Below are 20,739 nucleotides of genomic sequence, written 5' to 3'. Positions count from 1 at the left end.
ACATTCAAATAGTGTGTTTCCGCTTCTGGAGCGCCGGCGATGCAAGAAGATCCTCAGAGAAAGAGGAAAATAAGTACATGGCGTCCAAAGTTACTCCTTGGAGATCCTCGCATCCGGGACAGATGTGAGCCGGCACGCGGACGCGCGCTGACACCTGGCCTCGGTATTTTTACCGACACTTCGTACCTGCGACTCCCCAGCAGCCGGAATCAAGTTCCTCACCGGCCTCGGGGCCCAGAGAGGTGGCGGTCCGGACACCCGCGATTCTGATTTTCACCTTCTGCTGTCAGTTGAGGAATACAGCCCATCATTTCAACGACAAAAATAGTAAACCCCGCTTTCACAACTCCCCTCAAAAGATTTGCGCTCTCACCCAGTAAAAAAACCAATTTATTTTACATTCCATCGTGGGCGATGGGAGAAGCTAAATGATAATTTAGCATGCGTAAGTAGACATTTCTTTATATATATATTTATAAATACAATATACAAAAATAAAGACAATACAGTTTTGGGACTTCCAGCAGTTTGGACGCTCATGGCATAAATCCCTCCCCCTCCCCCCAAGATACATAAGCACAAAACATTTTTTCTTTTCTGAGCACTCAGAAGAACGGCGTGTCCAGAGGTTTCAAGTCTCGGAGGTGGTTTAACACTGTAGGTTTCCGCCTTCTCCACTCGGCAGGAGGGGAACCGGGAGCCTCCCCCGATGAGCGCTCAGTTCTTCTCGGAAACACCTCCCCCCAGCGCAAACCAAATTAAACGAAAAAGAACCAGAGATCAAGTTTGAACCTGCTGGGCCTCCCTCTTTCCGTCCCTTGAAGAGCAGACGGCTGCTGGGGCCCACAAGGGCAGCAGCCGCCACGGCCGGGCCGCCTCCGCTCGCGGGCCTGGGGGGCGGCCCTGGGGGGCATGGGAGGGGTCGCAGCATCCAGGCCGGACCGCCACCCGCCGGCCGCGGGGCTTCTACTGGGGCGGGGGCTGGTGGCCGGGCCCGCCGGACCGCGGGGCAGGCGAGTCGGCCCCGGAGGAGCAGTCAGAGGAGGCGGCGTGCGTGCTAGCGCCGTTGCTGTAGGGGAAATGGTCCTCGTCGTCGTCGTCCTCCTCCTCCTCGGGGTCACTGTCCCTCAAGTCCCGCAGGCGGCGTCCGCTGCCCTTGTCCCCGGGCGCCGGCGGCCCCAGCAGCTCCTCGTCGCCTTGGTCCCCGGCGCCGCCGCCTTTGCCCGCGCCCGCGCCGCCCTTCTGCTTCTCGGCCTCCTGCGCTGCCTGCTCTTTGGCCTTTTTGCTGCGCTTCCACTTCATCCGCCGGTTCTGGAACCAGATCTTCACCTGCGGGCACAAGCGGCGTAAGAAACCTGCCCCCTCCGTCCCCGCCGAGTCCCCGGGCTCCTGCACCCGCACCCGCCGTGCGCGCGCCTCCATCACCAGGCCCGGGCGTGGGGCTCCCATTGGAGGACTCGGAAGCTCCAGGGGGACGGCGCTCCCCACCCTGCGCGTCCGCAAAACCCAAAGACCGGCTGGGGGCTCTGATGAAGCTCAGACGAAGACCCCTACCTCCCACCCCAGCACCGAGGTGTGCGAAGGGCCAGGGCTGCTGGGGTGCCTGTCCGTAAATCTCAAGATGCTCCCTCCTCTCTTTCTGGAGTGAAATCTCTCTCATGTGGCCTGGGGACCACCTGCTTCAGAATGGGGGGGTGCAAATTCCTGGGCCCAACAGAACCAGCTGTATCAGACCTCTGGGTGCCAGTATAGGAACCCTGGGGGCAGATGGGAACCCTGGCTGGGATGTTAATCCACACCCTAAAGGTCAAATGGGCACAGCTCCAGGTGCCCAGGAAGGCCGAGGGTCAAGAGAGCAGAGGCGGCAGTGGCCCTGGGAGGCCAGGCCGCGCAGAGGGCGGCGCGGCGGCGCACCTGGGTTTCGGTGAGCATCAGGGAGGTGGCCACCTCGAAGCGTTTGGGCCGCGACAGGTACTTGTTCAGCTTGAACTGATGCTCCAGCTCGAGCAGCTGCTGGCTGGTGAAGGCGGTGCGTGGCCGGCGGCACTTCCCCAGGAGGCTGGACTGCGCCTGGGCTGCGGTGGGAGAGGCTCGTGAGCCCGGGTCAGTCCACGGCCCGCTGCTCGCCGGCCCTGCAGGGTCGCTGCTCTTTCTTTAGTGTCAGCGCCCCTCCCCAAGGAAGCCCTGGAGCCCAGGACCCCTCAGCCAGGTGGGCCCAGACGGTTTGGGTTTAGAGGGACCAAGTCTTTTCATCCCAGGCGGGGCCCGGGTGTCCTGATTAAAGAGAGCCTATCACCCAGGCACGTCCTCTCCACCTGGGTGGGCGTTGGTAGAAAGCAGGTGGACAGAAAGGCAAGTAGCAGAGGCCCAGGGACCCCCTCCTCCCCACTCCTCCCGGCACCTTCCCCAACTCAGGCCCAATCCACACAGGCCACCGGAATCACTTCCTACTTCTTCCTGCCCAGCGAAGAAGTGGTGCAGGATTCCCACCGCCACCTCCTGAGGTACAAAAGGAATAGGAGAAAAGGGGAAAAGCTGAGGAAGGAAGGAAGGAAGGAAGGAAGGGAAGAAAAGGACCAAATTCTGGTCCTAAATATGTGTATTCATCAGAGGCTCTCCCGCATGTAAAATGTTTTATTGACAACGCCTGCCCAGGGTCCAGAGGGGCAGAGCCTTGGGAGATTGGAAGCCTTTCAGGACAATTCTCATTACGCAAATTAAAGGCCTAGGCACAGGGGGATCCGGCTTTCTACGTGTTCAAGGAGGTCTCTGGGCTTTATTTACATAATTTCACACGGTTACATCACAGAGAATTTTATGACCTCAAAGCGAGACTTCCCTTGATTTCCCAGGAGCCTGACAAGTGTTAGACAATAAAAGAAAGGAAAGGAAAGAAAAGAGGCCAGCCCCCGGCAGGAGGAGCTCAGGCTCCCATGGGATGGGCAATTTGCTTTATGGGAAGGCCCACGCCCCCCGCTTTAGTTAAACAAGGCCCCGAATTCCCAACTTGACAATACATTAGAACTTTAATTAAAACACTGGCTCTGAAGGGACCATTTGGGAAATGCCATCTGATGGCTGAGACACCAATTAAAGGAAACCAAACAGGTTTCCAGCGACCAGAGGAGGGATCTCAGAGCCCCTTCTGGCATGGTCACCTGTTACTGCCCTTCAGGATTCGGTGTTCAGATTCTTTTTCTGAACTTAAAGCTGGCTGGGTTTTAATTAGCTCACTCTGGGTCGAGATTAGGAATAAGAGATGGACTGAGTGTGTTGGCAAAGGGATGTGGCTTTAGTCGGTTTTCTGGGCAATCCTGGGCTCCACGCAGGCCGGGGAAAACAGCCGGGTGGCCAGGGAACCCAGAGCCCAGGGGAGGCCTGTGTGGAGATCACCGCTGCCTGCCCCCCCCCGCCATCGGTGGGAGACTAAGCCTGCCAGGCTTTGGGAGATGCAGGTCACAATAAAAGATGCGTGGGGTGGCATTCCATCAGAAGGGCTTTGCTGGGCTCTGAGGCCAGGCCTGGAAGGGTGCCTTGGGTTTGGCTGACCCCAGATCAGGAGCTCAGATATGCCTGAAGCCCCAGAAGTGAGAGCAAGCTTGCCCTCTTCTTTGCCTGGGGTCGGGAGGGGTGACTCCAACGGAAGGGATGGGTGGCCATTAGGGCCTTCTGGGAGCTGAGCCGGGAGCAGCCTGGGGTGGCCACGGGCAGACAGCTCACATGCTGGGATTTTCTCACCCGGCTGTGACTTCTCCAGCCTCCTGGGATCCTGGCTTTTCTCTGTTTAGTCACGACCGTAGCTTCTAGCAGAGGAATCTGAATTCTGGCAAGTGTTTATTTCTGTTTTCTTTTTTGCTTTTTTTCCCTTCCCGTGCCTGCGTCTCCCCAGTCTAAACAAATCCATTCAGACGGAAACAATCGGGTCTCTTTGTTTGGGTGTTTGGCGGCTGAAATCGTTAAGCCTCAAGCATCTTCCTCTGAGTGGTGCCCGGGTGGAGCGAGCGGACCTGAGATCCAGAATCTCTGGAGCTCCACTCCCGCGCGCCCGCCCGCCCGCCCGCGCGCGCCAGGAAAGCCCGAGAGAGAGAGGCCCAGGCCTCGGCCAGGTGTCCCGCCTGGGTGGCGAGCACGTCGCCCACAGCTGGGCGGCTCTCGGGTTGGAGATGGCCAGCCCTCCCGCGCTGCGGTCTTGGGGAGGGTGCGCGCTGTGCTGGGCGCCCTGAATTCGGAGGCGGGCACCTGCAGCTTAGAGCCCCTGAAGGAGGGCGCATCTCTCGGCCTTCCGGAGCGTGCCATCTCTCTGTTCAAGTCAGGCCACCCGCCTCCTGGGCATCGCACCCCGGACCCAGCGCCCTTCCAGAGGCGGGCAGAGCCCCGCAAAGGGCCAGGAGGTCGCCCGGGGCCCCTGCCTTACGTCCCTGAGCCTCTTGAAACTCATTTCTCCTTCGCTAACTCTGGGAGCGCTCCCTCTCCTGGGAGGGACAGGGGTTCTCTCCAGAACCCAGAATGCGGGACCGAAGTCACGTCCGTTTCCCTGAGGATAAACCCCTGGTTTCGGTGGCCCCCGATTCCCAGGCACACCTGACTCCAGGGCGCTCCTCGGCTCGCCTTCCCCCACCACTTCCTTCTCCTCTAGCCTGCCGGTTAATCATTAGGTTTTAGTCTCACACCTCCAGCTGCCCCTTCCCATTAAGAGAGGAAGCGAAGCAAGGTCCGCGCGTGGGTATTTTAATCATTCGCTAACAATCCCACATCGCGCAGCCCGCGCGAGTCCTCCGAGGCCCCGGGCAGAGCCGAGGCGGCCTCGCGGCGCTCCCACAGCTCGCTCGGAGCAGAGAACCAGCAGAAGGAGGTGCCAGGTGGAGGAGGACGCACGAGAGAACCTTCTGCCAGCACTCCCCTCCCCCGTTTCCTCCTCCCTCCGCAGGCTCGGGGGCTGCGCAGTACTCACAGTTAAAGTCCGGCATCTTGGGCAGGATCATGCCCGCGGTGGACGCCCGCAGCCACTGGTCCAACTGAAAGGTGCCGGCGCCCAGCTTGATGGGGTCGGCGGGGTGCGCGGGGTGCGCGCCCTGCACCTGCGGGTACGAGTAGGAGAGCGCCGGGTGCTGCCCGGCCAGCGCGGCCGCCGCCGCCGCCGCCGAGTAGCCGTAGACCGGGTGGCCGTAGAGCGCCGCCTGCGCCGGGAGGCCCGCGCCGCCCTGCGCGCCCCCCGGGTGCAGCCCCAGCGCCAGACCCCCCGCGGCGGCGGCGGCGGCGGCAGCTGCAGCGGCAGCGGCGGCGGCGGCGCCGGGGTGCGCGTGGTGGTGGGGCCCCCCGGGCCCGCCTCCGCCTCCGCCCGCCCCGCCGCCCGCGCCGCCGGCGCCCAGGAAGCCCGGTTTGGGCAGCAGCGCGCAGTGCGCGGCCAGCAGGCGCGGTGGCGACGGGCTCTCGGCGCGCAGGCGGTCGGCGGGCGCCGCGGGCGGCTCCGAGGACGCGGGGCTGCAGCCGCCGCTCGCCCCGCCGCCGCCGCCGCCGCCGCCCCCGGGGCCAGCTGCGGCGGCCGCGAGCGACGTGACCAGGGCCAGCGGCGCGGTCTGCGCGGAGGCCGCTCGCGGGGGGTCCACGGCCAGCAGCGCGTCGATGCGGAAATTTTTGGATTTTTCCATCGGCTCGTTAGGGGTTGGCGATCAGCGCGGGGAGGTGCGTGGCGCGGCCGCGTGCCGGCCCGCGGAGTCTTTCCGTGGCGGCGGCCAGCCCCGGGGCTCGGTATTGTTATGATTATTTGCCAGTAATCAAAGTCGCCGCCGGAAACTCAGCCGAGGGTGACCATGGTCCGGGCGCCTCCTCCGTGCGGGCCCCGCCCCGGGCCGCGTTCACTCGCTCTCGCACAAACTCCCACGCGAGTGCTCGGCGCGCCGGGGCCGAGAGCCCGGCTCAGCGCTGCAGCCCGCAGGCGACCGCGCCGAGGCCGCTGGCGCGGGGCTGGGGACCCGCGCCCCTCCGCGCACTTGAAGCGCAGCGCGGCCGCCGATTGGCGCGCTCGGCGGGGGCTTGGGGAGGGGCTCAGGCCCCGCCATTGGCCGAGTGGCGCACCTGTCACCGTCCCGGTCGCCCGCCGCCCCGCCCCTGCGCCGCGGGGTCCTAAACAGCCCAGGGTGCCGAACCGCGAAGGCGGGGCGGGGACCGAGACAGGGGTTGGAAGACTCCGAGGCGCAACCTGGGGTGCCTGCTCGCCCTCCTGCGGCCGCTGAGCGGGCGGCGGGGGCTGGCAACCCCCGGGGTCCGTGTGGGCCCCCCGGCCGGAGTCCAGCTCGCGACACACGCTGTCCGGGTCTGAGTTCGTGTCACCTAGAGCCAGCAGCGTGCGTCCTCTCCCTCCTCCTCGCCGGCGCTTGAGTGTGTCCACTTCTGCAAGGAGAGCCCACGCTGCTTCCAGGTCGAGCCGCTCTGCTCAGTGCAGGCAGCTCAGCGAAGACCGTTCTGGTCCCCAAGCCCTGCGCCCGAGGGGTTTGTGTCCCTGTCGCCAGCCCCCTCACCTTTCCGGGGAAGTTCTGTGCGTTGCAGGTGTTGTTTGTGGGGGAGTGAGGCATACGTGTACCCGAGCGCGAGCTTGCCTTCCACAAGCCCGCGCCTTCAGTACTCCCGGTCAAGGTGAGAGTTTGGTGCGAGCGGCCTGCAGGACCCAGGTCGGCTTGGAGACGTCGTCCGCCCGCCATGGAGCAGGACCTCGATTAGAGAGCTCTTCCTCTGCCGAGGGACACCGGCCCGTGGGCAGGCAGGAGACTGCACCCATCTGGGCCCTGGGAAGCCCAGCCGGGCGGGAGTCAGCCGAGGCCGGTCACTGATCCTGCTAGCCCCAGGCCCCAGGCTGGAAAATGCAGGCTCTCTGCTGCCTGCAGCTCCTGGAAAATTGGAGGAAAGGGCTTCCCTTGTCTGAGCAAGGGAGTGGGATGAGAATCCAGACTTCACCTCCGCCCCATACTCACACTTCAAATATTTACAGTAAAAGCACTTCCAAAGGCTTTTTGAAGCAGAAAGAATGGACGCGCAGGTCAAGGAGCCCAGAGGCCACCAACACCGGTCTTTGTCAATACCTCCGTTAGACCTAGTTATCTTCCCCAGACAGATGTGAGAATTCGAGAAGGAGCTCGGGTTCTGGAAGCCTGGCTTCCCGTGCAGGTGAGAGGTGAATAAAGGACAGGAAGGGGGCTGTGGGAGGGGCAGAGGACCAAGGGAAAAAAAAAAAAACAGGGCCAGGTAAACTTTAAAATTAGCAGGTCAGGTTGCCACAAGAGGGATGTTTAAAGGTAAATACAGGGAACAAGTCATTTCCCTTCAAAAGGCTTTTTTTACCCAGGTGAGAGTGGATTGCAGTGATTCTGTGGGTAAGCAGTGTTTCTTTTTCATTGTAACAGTGTAGTTCCGAGACTCACAGGACTACTTGGAAGATTAGGAGGATAGCAGTGGAGAAGTGACAGCAAATGGAATAAATGTTATATAGCTTTGCAAAATCCAATATTAACTTGTAAATAGAAATAACAGCACTTACATGGTGTTTGTCTTGTCTCTCATATCTCTTGTCTTTCTTATGTCTTTGTGGTGGTAAAAATGCAGTCCTTCTGTCTCTGAGTGGAGAGAGGGGTACACTCACATCTCTTGAACACCTACTATGTGCCATGAGCTTTCTAGAATTAGCTTCCTTAATCCTCCCTATGATACCAGATGAAATCTCTATTTCACAGAGTGCAGATTCAAAGAGGTTGAGACTCTCATGCCCGCAAACTGTTAAGCCTCAGAGTTTGGAATGAGGTCAGGTCTGACTGCAGGAGCCTCACCGTTCCCACCTGCTGCCCTCAGTGTTCCCGGTATCCCCAGCCCTGTTCCCCATCCTGTCTGTTCCCTCTGCAGAAGGAGGGTTTTACAAAGATACCTGAGCTTAGCCACCTGTTCTGGGACAGGAGACCTTCACCCTTCGAGAAAGGGTAACAGTGTCTTTGTTGCCACTCTACCTCTCCGAGAGAGCAAGCAAACGTGGCCCCCTCCTCTGATGGGGGTGAGCTCGGAGGCCGGCTGCCTCTCCCGTGCCTCATCCCCTCCCCCTCCTCCGTCTGCTGGTTCTGAAGGCAATGATGTAGGAGGTTGGGGCAGGGGAAGGAGTGCAAAGTAAATTTCCCAAGGTGGATCTTGGAGAGCCTGACGCCTGTCTCTCCTACCTGAAATAACCCCTGCCGGGGCTAGTTTAGTTGGTGGTGGGGGTGTGCAGTCTAGACTTCATAAGTCACCCCATCTTCCTCAACAAAATTATTTTTTTTATAACTCCCAGAGCAACTCACTTTACCATGTTTTTGTTCTACAGCAAGTATGCTCCCCAACTCCTCAGAATCTCCCCCTCCCCCATGCTTCTACTCTGCCTGGGCCAGCTGAGAATAACACTTCCTGTACACACAGAGTGGACGTCGTCCACAGGTGGGCCCCAGCTCAGGCAGGGTCATCTGATTACCCCCCAGTCCACAGCACCTGAGGGCCCAGGTGCCGGATCCGAAGTGGACTCAGCCCGCCCGCCCTGGTCCAGGTCCTGGCCGCCTCTAAGTGCAGTGTGGCTGCAGAGGCAGCAGCTTCTTTATCTTCATGGATCTCTTTCTTTGTCTCGAAAAGTCGGGGTTAGACAAAATGGACCCTGCAGTGCTGAATGACTTCAAAATGATCAGATACCCTGTTTATGTTAAGAATTAGGGAAGACATATTGGAGGTGTCTGTGAAGTTGTACGGGAAGAGAGAGGGAGAGAGAGGGGAAGAGGTCTCGGAAGCTTGGGGTCTTTGTGTGGTTTATGGTGTGTGAAGCTGAGCACACCAGGGCTCTTCCTGTCTCCAGCATCTGTATTGATCCAGCCCAGCTGGCTTTGAAGCAGGTTTTGGGCAGACAGGAGCAGGGCTTGGTCTTGGGAAGGGCCGCAGCGAGAGATCAAAGGTCTGGTCTGAGGGCTGCTCCCAGCCTCAGTCTCCAGGTGCCCGGGGACAGCATCCAGCCCCAGGACACCGGGGAGAACTCTCCAGCTCCCAAGCAAAGCAGCATTGAGGGCCTGGTGCCCCTTTCATGTAGCTGGCTCCCATCCGGTCCCTTCCCTCCCGCCAATGCATCCCTTTCTCTTTCCATAGGGCCTTCCTTTAGATACTGAACACTGCCTGCACTACCCTTTCTCCCACTCCTTAGAAAGGAGAACTGGTGGTTTTTACAAACATTTGCAAAGGAAGAGCTGTTTTCATCCATGTCTGGAATTATGTATACGGAGTTGGGATAAACCCTATATAGTCACATATTCAGATGATGGGAGGCAGCATCTTTCTTCATCGTTTAGGGATTGCTTCCTTTCTCATGAAGTGGGGCAGGCACAACGGAGCACCCAGCATGAAGGCGACTCTGGACCGCTGGCCCTGGAACACAGGCTGGAAGAGGACTTTCCCTGGTGACCACTTCGTACACCCCACCCTCCCAGAGCTTGAGGTTTCCAGAACTGACACCAGGGCCGGTGCGGGTGATTTAGCCCGTCCTGCTGAAACCATGCCTTCCCCCCACCCCCGGATGAACTCAGCTAAACTTCAATTTAACCTCTCGGGGTTTCCTTCAGGAAACAGGCGTGGTATGCTAGGTAACGTGCCTGAGGGCAGGACCCAAACTTGCGGTGGCGATGGGATTCGAACCGGGACACTCGAATTACTCTGCGAAGATGCTGGTGTAGGGACCCTCGGGTCTGCGGCTGGGGAAGTAGCTCTGTAGCGAGGAGGGAGAGCGAGGAAGGAAACCGCGGGAGAGACACTCGGGGACCGCGCCGGGCCTGGGGACGCGGGCGCGGGGGGAGGGGGCTGGGGTCACCGGAAGGCGAGCGCGGGGGAGGGGCGGGTCCGCGCAGGTGTCCCCCGCCCCCCAGCAGCAGAGCCCCGAGGGCCAAAGGAACCTCGTAGTTAGCGCCGCCCTTTGATCTGCTGACCTCCTCCCTGACCCGGGGGCGCTCGGCCTTTTAAAGGGCCTGGAAAACGTGGGAGCCCACGGCGCACTCCACCCCGAGGTGGGACCCGCAGGACGGGCTGCCGCTTTATCCCGCGGCCCCGCTGCCCGGCCTCGCCCTGCGCACCCGGCTTCGTGTCGCCCGGGGCCTGGACCGGAACCGGGCCCACCTCCGGGCGTCCCGGGGTCGCGGGTCTGGCCCTCTCCACCTGACCCAGCCTCAGATCAGGGGCTCATTGCCGAGGGCTTGCTAAGAGGTCGGGGAAGGCTGCGGGATTTAAATTCGTAACATTCCAACAATCCGGCAAGCTACGGGCCTTCTATTTCTGGAAATTTCCTCCAAATACAGAAATATCTGCGTTACCCTCGGACCTTGGGCCGCTTCCCAGCTTCCCGGAACACCAAAGGCAAGGGACAGGCCTGGCGGTGCCCCGCTCAGCGTTTGGCCCCCGGGAGGAGACGGTCCCCATTCCCCTGCAGGTTTCCTTCTGACCCAGGGAAGGAGGGCGTTTCCAGCCTTTCTGCGGCACAAATTCGAACTTCCTGGGTTACAAAGGGAAACAAATTTCTCCCCAAGAATTCGGGAACGTGGGGTGGGGGGAAGTTCATTGGAGTCCCTTTAATCACATTGGGGGAAAACAGCCCTCAACAGAGACTTCCCCAGAAGACTATATTTTTGCCAGAGGATTTAAATTAAGTAATTTAATTGCAGGTTCACACAGTGGCCTGTACTTCAAGCTGTTATCGGAAACAAGGTATGTAGTGCGTGCACCTGCGAAGCCAGCTTTTTCAGAATGCAGAGGCCCACAGGACCCCTCTCCAAACCATCGCTAACGGGGACCTACAGTTCTCTGTGAGTGAGTCTTGCGCCTCGATAATTTAAGACTGAGAACGATGTTTATCTGCTTTGGGAGAGCCCGGCTTTCCCATCTCCCAGGGGAATGTGTCTGGTCATCGAGGACCCACCTTCTAAGGTGTTCGGGCAGCCCTGTGGCCCCAGGTGCTCGGCCACACCTCCCCACCCTCGACACCCCCTCCACGGCCGGAGGAGAGGGTTGCAGAGTCCGAGCCAGGAGTTCTGGCCGCTAGGAGGTCAGACCTACGCGGGCTGGCTCCACTCCAGCCTGCACGGTGGCTGCTGACCCGCAGGCGGGTGGGGGTGGGGTGAGGATGACAGCACAGGGGAGAAGCACAAATACACGGAAGACGTTGCTTGGGGGCGTTTTAATGCTTCAGTGTGTGAACTTTTTAGTGCGCTCTGACTCGAAATTATGGCTGGGTAGTAGCGCGCTAATGTCCAAATCCATGGTGGATAATGGCAGGAAGTTGTTGCTAATTGGTGTGTTTAGTAGTTGCTGAGGTGGCAGCAGCTGAGGTTGCGGGGGGGGGGGGGAGACAGAGACAGAGAGAGACAGAGAGACAGAGAGAGAGAGAGAGAGAGACTGGATCTCCACCTGACATGACTTCCCAGAGCTGGGGGATATGCCTCAAGATGGGCAAATGGTGTCTGGGTCAAGTTCATCTCTTTCAGCCTGGCCCCAACCCCTGCCCGCAGGTGCACACTCAAGGCCCCAGGACGGATCTCAGACTTGGGGTGGATTTGGGGGGGGGGTGTTTGTATTTGCAAACAGGAGGCGGCTGGTTTGCCAGAAACGCCATCCCTGGGCTTCCTCCGCCTTTCCCAGGGCAGCCTCTCTCCCCATCACACCTACACCCAGGTTTCCTAAGTGGGGTTGGGTGGGATGTGGTCAGCCGGGCAGAAGGCGACTCCCTGCCCTGCCGCACCGTGTGAACAGGGGCTGTTTCGCCCACGAGGAACCTGGGGCCCTGGGAAGAGCTGGAAGTGCGGTGGGGCAGGGGGTGGCGAGGCCGATTTTCGAGCCGCGCTCCTGCCGGGATGTCCAAGTGCTCACGGTATTGTTTCAGTGCACCTTCTAAGAGTCCCCTCCTAGTCATGGTAACTGTGGAAATCACACCCATGCCCCCATCTTATAGACGGGCAAACTAAGGCTCTGAGAAATCAAGGCACTTTGCTCCAGAACCCACAGCAAAGAGGCCAGGCTCTGGCCTCAAGTCCTGCAGTCGGGCCTCACACCATAGCCCGGTCAGTCACGTTCCTTATTACATTATAGTCTCTTCATTGGATGCATCTAATAACACTTTTTCCCACTTGGCCTTTGACCCGGCCGGGCTCCCACCTGTGGAACCTAACAGTGGCAGGGAGGTGGCGTGTCTGCTGCTAAACAACAGAGGAGGGTCCGCCTCCCTTTCGCCGATGCCCGCTGGGCTGGGGCTTTTCTCCCCTTCCCTGCACTCAGCATCTCGCCCCCTCACCTCCGCCGAGAGCAGGGGGGAGAGAGGCCCGCGGAACCGCTCCGCGCTAGCTCCCTTCCCCCAGTCTCCCGGGCCCTGTGCTGCGGGCAAGATAATTTGGCTAATGAACTCGTTAAAGGGCCCCTGGTGACCCGCCTGGCCTCCCCTCGGCCCATCTGGGAAATTCCATTGAAAGGCTGGATTGGGTCCTCGGCCCCGCCGCCGTCTGTCGCTGCAAGAGGCGCGCACCCGGTGACGCTAGGCCCCCTACATTAAAATAATTAGCCGGAGGAACAGGTGGCCCACTCCGGTCTGCCAGGCGCATCTGGGCCGCGGTGCCGCCGCCGCCGCCGCCGCCGCCGCCGCCGGGGGAGGGAAAGGTCAGACCCGCCGACCCGGGAGCCCGGGAGGGCGGAGAGGGGCCTTCCGGGCCGGCGGGCTGTCGCACAGGCCCGGGGCCTCTGCGACCCAGCCGGCCGAGGCCTGAGAGGGATGCCGGGACCGCGCCCCCCAGGCGCAGGGGAGCGGCCGCCCTGGGCCACCTGCGCCGCCGCCCGAGGCCCGAGGAAGGGATGCCGGGCACAACGGCGAACTCGCACCGCGCGGCTCCCAGGCTGGAGCAAATTCTTCGGTCGGGCCGCGCGCCAGGGCCCCGCGGGCCAGCGAGCCGGGCGCAGCTGGGGCGGCGTGCGCGGGGTGCACGCGTCTGGAGGTGCGCGTTGGGAGGGGCGCACGTGGGTGTGGGAAGGACCCCAGTTCTCGCTGCCCGCCCGGGAAGCGCCCTCCGGCTCCGGCCCTCATGGGGGCATTTCCGGGCCCGGTGGTGGGGAAGGAGGCGAGGAGGTCTCCGCTGTGCTGCTAAAAAGAGCGGCGCAGCCCGGGCGCTGCCAAGCCTGTTGCCAAAAACACATATTATACTGCGACATTCTGTAAATGAGATAATGATACATAAACCCGGATGATAGATGTGACGTGCCTGGGATGTCTTCTCTAAATTAGCTGCTCGCATCGACTGCTAATAATGGTGAGTTTATGAAAGCAATTTCTGTGCAAAATGCGAGAGGGTCTTCTTACTCTAATCAGCCTGCCTCGGTTAATGGATGAGGGGGTCAGGCTGAGAATTATTGACACGCCCGTGCCCTTAACCTGTTTCCCAATAAAGCTGATTAGTTTTTGTCAATTCATCAGCTAACCACTCTTGCTGGGACTGCATCAAAGCCTTATTTGCTCAGGGGAAATCAACAAGTCACAGATCAGCTCCATTAAGGGGCTGCAGATCCAGGACTGTCCTGAGGCCGAGGGACACCCCGAGGGACCTCACATCCACCCCACCCCAGGCGCCCCGAGCGGCTGTCAGCGCGGGCTTCCCCCAAACTTGGAACACCCTACCGCCAATGAGCGTAGCAAAGTTGCTGGCTCTGAAGACTCCCTTCCTTTTCCTCTGAGGGCCGAGGAGAGGCCTCTGCAGCCCGGTGCATTAGGTTCACTCTTCTGGGCGCTGGTGGTCCAGGTTCCGGCAGGATCACCTTGGAGGGGAAGGGAATGTCGCAGGCGGCACAGAGTAGAGGGCTAGAGGGCATGAGTGAGGGGTCGCTGCCACACAGCCCCCCTACCAGGGGACAGAAGGGAGAAGAGAGTGGACCCCGGATTCCGCCGGGTCAGCACGGGCCTGAGCATAAACAGGCCGAAAGGCTTTCTTTGGGCGGGATTGCACCTGCACCCAGGGCTGACCCTGGCCTTGCTTAGTGAGCTCAGCAAGCGCACGGGAGAGGGCACCAGCTGCCAGGGAGTGCACCTGGGTCGGGGCTCTCGAGTTGCTGCCTCCACCTGCGCCCCAGGTGAGCTGCAAAGGAGGACCTCCAGGCCTTGGGCTCCCACAGAAAGGAGTGGCAGATGGGCTGCCCACTGGAGGTGACCTCAGCGCCCCGGGCCCGCAGGTGGGGGAAGAAAAACGTGCGCTGTCCCTTTAAGCCCCCGGCCACTGCCACCTCCCAGCCCCATCCCCCCTCAATTTAATTTCATTAAAACAGAGCATGAATATTTCTATTAAACCTAAAATGAAATATGAAGCCATTTAGACTCTGCCTGCACCAATCACCCAGATTTATGACTTTTATTCATCACATCAAGAGCTTGGAAAAATGAATTTTCTTCACCCAGGAAGGAAATAAAACCTCAGGCTCGGTCATTTCCAGAAAGCTGTTAATTTGACCATGTGGTAATTACTTTCACAATTAACTAAAATACAAATCAACTTGACAAATCGGGCTAGTTTATATATTAATTAGCCTGCTTAAATTTATTCATTATGAAAAGACAATTTAGGGGGACCTGCGGTGTCCGTTTTATTGCAATAAATTATTGTTAGGAAGTGGGTCTAATAAAATATCTTAATATTTAAGGATATTGTATATGCGGGGGTGGGGAGATGCTTTTTTGACAATTTCATTTTCCAATTAGTAATTTTGTTGTAATCTGTCTGCGAACCCGGGCCTCCCGGGCGGAGAGGCAGGCTTCTCCCGGCCTGGGGCTGTCGGAGCGGGAGCGGTTGGGTCTGAGCCGCGGGCAGAGGGGAGTGAATTCCGCGGGGAGGGCCGGCGGGTCCGACGCAAACGTGGGGCTCCCGGCGGCACCAATCAGCCGCGCCGAAGCCAGCCCGGGTGCCGCGCTCCTCGGTCCTCCTCCCGCCCGGGGCGTGGCGGCTGATTTAATAGAATGTCGATAGAATCCTTCGATGCCTTTTAGCTTGTGATCTTTATAAATGTCCCTCTATTAAATTAGAAAATGATTCTCTTCTCGTTTAATTGTATTCTTTCGTTTCTTATTTCCAATTAATTAGTCCTATCGACGTTGCAATATTTTAAGTGACTCGAGTCCGTTTCCAGTTAGAAGATACGGGTCAGCACATGCGATTTTATACCAGACAGAACTATATAATGTGGGTTTTAACTACTCGTCCCTCATCTGTCTTGAACATCTGGCCGGAGTGGGCTGCTTGGCCGCCTGGCAGCTCCCCGGGTAGGTGGGCACCGCTCGGGGTCGAGTCTGGGCTCCCGCAGACACCTCCGCAGCCCGGGGCCTTTACCTAGATTCTCTGGATTTTAAATCTGCTCCCAGCCGGGTGGCCCCGCGGTGAGGACCCTTCAGAGGAGCCCCGCGCCCCTCCTTGCCCCCCATGGGGCCGCGGCGCCCAGCGAAGCCCCGCTGGCTCTGGGGGCGATCCCTCCGGTCTCCTGTTCCACTGCCGCCTCCCTCCTTGCAGCCTCGAAAGCCTTTAAAATCATTTTCAGAACTGGCTTGGCCCCTTCTCTCTGTCCAGTCCCTCTCGGCCTCTTCAGGGGAGCAAACGGCCCTCGCTGAAGGCGGGCACACCACCATCCGACAACCCGAAAGTTCAGCTTGGCCGAGGAGGGATCCACCTTTCCTGAATTAACTGACGAATTAACTAATTCCTCCCGGGAAGATTTGTGCCGGCGCCCCTCCCCCTGTGCGGTGATTTGGGACCCGCTGGCCTGTGCGCGCCCCCCGAGCCCCCCAGCTCTCCCCGGACCCATGTCCCAAATGCCTGTAACACGTGGGGGACCCCCCACCCGCCCAACCGGGGAAGAGGGGCTGGGGGGCAGAGCCCACACCCTTTCCGGCGCTGGTGAAGGAGGGGGCTCCTCCCCTCCCCCAGTCCCGGCTCCTTCGGGCACGCGTTTGCCCCGAGGGTCAGTGGCTTGGCCCCCATGGTGTCCCTGCAAGGTGGGACCTGGATGGCAGTAAGAACCGGGGTCCAAGGGACGATGGTTAGCTCCCTGCGGCTGCACCCCAGTGTGCACCACTGTCCCCTGCCACTCCCCTGCCCTCACCCCTGCCTGTGGCCCTCCGGAGATCCACCTGCCACCTCCCGCTCACCAGGCCGCTCCTAGAAGCCTTCCCCAGTCTTAAGGCTCAGAGGGCGGGCAGGGCAGTTCCTTCCAGGCTCCTTGGGAGGGGCTCCCAAGACTCCAGCCAGAGTCTCGGGAGCCCCTCAGCCCCTCTTCTCCCTGCCCTCCAAGGGGAAGGAAGTTACAAACCTATTTTGCGGATCCTTCCCTCCCCACAGCTTCCTAGACTGGGAAGTTCTCCCCTAGGCACCCCGGGATTCTTCCCCAGAGTAAAGAGATCCCCCAGGTTTCTCCTCAAGGGCTGTGTCCTAAAAGTGGCAACATGAGGGGCTTCCCTGGCGGTCCAGCAGTTGCGACTCTGTGCTTCCACTGCTGGGGGCCCAGACTTGACCCCTGGTTAGGCAGCTAAGATTCCACATGCCGCGTGCACTGAGGGCCCATGACACTGTCCCAGCCCCTCAGGGCAGCCTCCTGCCGCAGGCTCTGTTGAGGACCCCCTTCCACAGAAACCTCAAGCCCCTCTCCTCCAAGCACAGAGGGGTCCCGACCTTTAGGTCTGCTCACTGAATGCAGGGGAGGGGTTTGGGGGGGAATTTTAACATCGTGTGTCTGGGCCTTAGGGGCCATGGGAAGCCAGATTAGAGAAGTTAGGGTCTTGCCCAGGGTCGTGTGGCGGCACTGGGGCCTGTCTTCTGATCCCCGCAGCCATGCTCCTTCCATAAGTCACCCCTCTGCGTGACACCTGCTCCCAGGGAAAGACAGTAGCGGGCACGGTGTGGGCTTTACTGCAATGCATTTCTTGAGGAGAGAGGAGGACTTTAGGTCGGTTGAAGCTGGTGGCCCATTCCTTCCGCAGCTCTGGCTGAGATGTGTGTGTGTGGGGGGACCCTGCGATCTGGATGAGGCTGGAAGATCTCCGCCACAGCAGCAGATCAGCCTTTCCCAGGGGGTGTAAAGGGCGGGCCGTCTCCTTCTATTCACCCTGAATCCTTCTGTTGGGTCAAAGCAAGTGGGCTCACCTTGTCTTTCTGGTTATTAGCTGGGACTGTCTACTGACAAGTCAGAGGGAAAAGCAGTCCTCGGCCATACGTAAGACAGCAGTAGATGGCAAGCTCTGCAGACATCTGCCTGGCCCCCTCATCCACCCTGGGGTCACGGCCACGCCTGGGGCAAAGTGGATGGACTTGATTTTCATCTCCGCTGCTTAGTCTGAACGTGGTCAGAGCGTGGCCAGAGTTAGGCCAGCCAGGGGCCCGGGGAGCACAGGTAACCTCCCAAAGTGAGTTTTCTGCCACACAAGTACGTGAGGACTCACTGAAACTGTACTCTGGAATACCTGCCCCCTCCCCGGACACATTCCCTGCTGCAGCCAGGGGGAGGAGTCCACACTGGCTACTTAACACGATCCAAGTCAGCAAGTACTTACTAAGCCACTTTGCACAACCACCTTGATACTGAAGGATAAAGCAGTAACTTAAAATACCTTTCTGTGCTCACGGAACTTAATTGCTTCTTAGAGGAGGAAAAAGCGTGCAGAGATGAAACAATTAGAAACACCATCGAGGAACTTCCCTGGTGGTCCAGTGGTTAAGGCTCTGCACTTCCAATGCAGGGGGCTCGGGTTCGATCCCTGGCAGGGGAACTAAGATCCCACGTGCCGCACGGTGCGGCCAAAACCAAAACCTGAAACACCGTCAAATCATGCACAGTGGGGGCACTCGGGGGAACCAGCACTTGGTGGAGGCAGCCCTACAGCCTGTATGATGGGATGTATCACAGAATGTCTTTCCTAGGGTCATTCCAAAGGAAAGACCTCAGGCTGCGTAGCAAACCTTGTCGGAACCTTATTTTTTCTCTGCATCACCCAACAGAAGCGTGACTAGTTCTGCTCTCGTTTCTCCTTTTATTAACTATTTCCTTGGCAATTTGCTAATTTCCTTGGATCTCAATTTCATGATCCATGAAAAATGTATTTTGCCATCCATCCTCACAGAGGATGGGTGGGCATCATAAAATCATCAAACAGAAGGGATTTTTTTTTTAACGCTTGTGGTTTTTTAGTATGGCGGAAGTCCAGTGGAGAAGGGGTAATTTAAATTGCTGGACAGTCTAGCATAGCTGCCATATGTGGTGTTATGCCCATTTTGCAGGGAGGAGATGGAGCCTGGGTACTTCTGTTCCTTTGCCCCCAAATTATGCATCCAGCAAGTGGCAGAGCCAGGATTTGAATCTAGACCTGTGTGGCCCAAAGCACAGATTCTCCGTGCTTACCCTTGTTCCTGTAACAGCTCTTGGTAGGAATGTCTTTGCAACAGATGTCTGCCTCCTGTCCTAGTGCCTTGTAGCGGAGAATTTGCCATTGTGCACAGGGAAAATTTGAACACTCAGCAGGATAAAGCGTCGTATTTCTGATGAAAAGCCAAGCACCATTGCTCTGTCAGCCACTCGAGAGGTGGACTTCAACCACCAGCCCACTGGAACACCCCGCCAGGCCCGGAGCACAGAGAGGACCAATGATGCAGACCAGTGACAACTTGCTGAGACAAGCAGCCGGGTGCCAGGGCCACCCAAGGCAAATGAGCAGGTTACAAAGCTATGCCTCGGTGCTGGGAAGAAGTTAGGCAGGAAGGGGAGAGACTGCAGCTGGAGAAACTTCAGGCTGTTCTCCATTTCACATATTAAATGCAGCAAAATTGGGCTTCCCTGGTGGCGCAGTGGTTAAGAACCCACCTGCCAATGCAGGGGACACGGGTTTGAGCCCTGGTATGGGAAGATCCCACATGCCACGGAGCAACTAAGCCCGTGCGCCACAACTACTGAGCCTGCGCTCTAGAGCCCACGAGCCACAACTACTGAAGCCCGCATGCCTAGAGCCCGTGCTCTGCAACAAGAGAAGCCACCGCAATGAGAAGCCTGCGCACTGCAACCAAGAGTAGCCCCCGCTCACCGCAACTAGAGAAAGCCTGTGCACAGCAACGAAGATCCAATGCAGCCAAAAATTTAAAAATAAATAAAGTTATTTTTAAAATGTAGCAAAATTAAATAAGGAAGTGGTTCCCAATACTGGTAGGTAAATATTAAACAGAAAGACAAAGATAAAAATTTAAAAGCCAGGGCTTCCCTGGTGGCGCAGTGGTTGAGAGTCCGCCTGCCGATGCAGGGGACACGGGTTCGTGCCCCAGTCCGGGAAGATCCCACATGCCGCGGAGCGGCTGGGCCTGTGAGCCATGGCTGCTGAGCCTGCACGTCCGGAGCCTGTGCTCCGCAACGGGAGAGGCCACAGCAGTGAGAGGCCCGCGTACCACAAAATAAATAAATAAATTTAAAAGCCAAAATCAAAACCACAAAAATATGACCAACAAAATGAAAATCATAACCAATAGGGGAAAGAAAGACATCTTTAAGATCTTTGGAATTGCCTTCTCTGGCCACGTCTCTTAGTGACCTCGGGGAGGGGAGGGGTGGCTGCGGGGGCCAGCAGGTGGCTTCCTGTCCCGTCTCCCCCCGCCCCCGCCCCCCGCCCCATCGGTGCAGCTTCCCAGGAGGCAGGTCCCTACAAGCTGTGGAAAGGTTGTTGCCCCTCGAGAGGGGCAAGACCCGGGAATGGACTCCGGCAAGAGCTAGTAAAATCTGAGTGGTGGACAGGCGCCCAGCAGCTGGGAAGGAGCGGGGGTTGGGGGGGTTGGGGGGGGATTCAGGCCAAGGCAATTGTGGAATGCTGCTGGATGCGAGGTGACACGTGAGGCGAGCTTTAGTGTTTGTCTGGGGGGCATTAAAATACCGTGAATCATTGACAAGAAACCAAACAGTGCTGGATCTATGTAACAATTTGAACACGTATTGCTCCAAGTAAAATCCAATTAGAAGCCTTTCCCCAATTAGATTATGCAAACTCAGATTACACGGAGCACAAACAGTGATGATCCCCGTCCGCCCGACGGCAGCCCGCACCTACACCTCACACAAACAGCGCAGATACTCCGGAGCAGGCCTGTCTCAACACCCAGGTTGTGTCAACACTCTCCCTCTAGATAATACATATGAGACAACGCACACACTGCTTTAATTGCATCGATAAACTGGGATTAACCCCCAAGGCAGGCTTGACTATTGCAATTAAATGTCCTCAGATAAATTGTTTCCTCAATAAGCAAATGGAAGGGACTGTGTTTGCCCTGAATAATAACAGGTATAATGGTTTACCGGCTAAAGTTAAGTATTAAGTGAAATCGCGTGCGGCCCTGATTTAGTGCCTGAGATCGGAAAGTCATTTTTCATACGTCCTGTGCTGCCTCAGTACTGTATAAACAACTAATAATGCACTAAATCAACCCAGCACGACCTTGCATGTCGCCTAAAGCCGCCAGGCCTCGAAAACCTTGGCACCTGGGGTTCTTGAGAGCGAAAACAGCCTCCTGGAAGGAGGCTGAGGGACTGCTTTGGGGGTTTTGTTTTTAGCTTCTAGGATTCAGAAGTTGAGTACTCTGTGAAATCCCACTGAGTCATTCAACAACCCTGTAGCGCTTTATGGATACGTGTCCTCTTTGGCTTTCCTGGTTGTAGCAGAAGGAG

The 20,739-nt window shown here is 58.4% G+C and overlaps 1 protein-coding gene across 1 annotated transcript; it reads right to left on the bottom strand.

The window, feature by feature from the left end:
• Nucleotides 1-966: 966 nt before the first annotated feature.
• MNX1 (motor neuron and pancreas homeobox 1) lies at nucleotides 967-5,648 on the bottom strand. Its single transcript, XM_060305292.1, has 3 exons — nucleotides 4,952-5,648; nucleotides 1,915-2,075; nucleotides 967-1,329 (listed from the first exon to the last, which is right to left on the bottom strand). Exons 1-3 carry the CDS (start codon nucleotides 5,646-5,648, stop codon nucleotides 967-969), a joined length of 1,221 nt encoding a protein of 406 aa, XP_060161275.1.
• Between the last annotated feature and the right edge of the window lie 15,091 nt (nucleotides 5,649-20,739).

The sequence above is a fragment of the Globicephala melas genome, chromosome 9 (genome assembly GCF_963455315.2).
Source record: "Globicephala melas chromosome 9, mGloMel1.2, whole genome shotgun sequence".
Lineage (NCBI taxonomy): Eukaryota > Metazoa > Chordata > Mammalia > Artiodactyla > Delphinidae > Globicephala > Globicephala melas.
The sequence above is the reverse complement of the archived record's forward strand: the minus strand, read 5'-3'. Positions and strand labels throughout refer to the sequence as shown.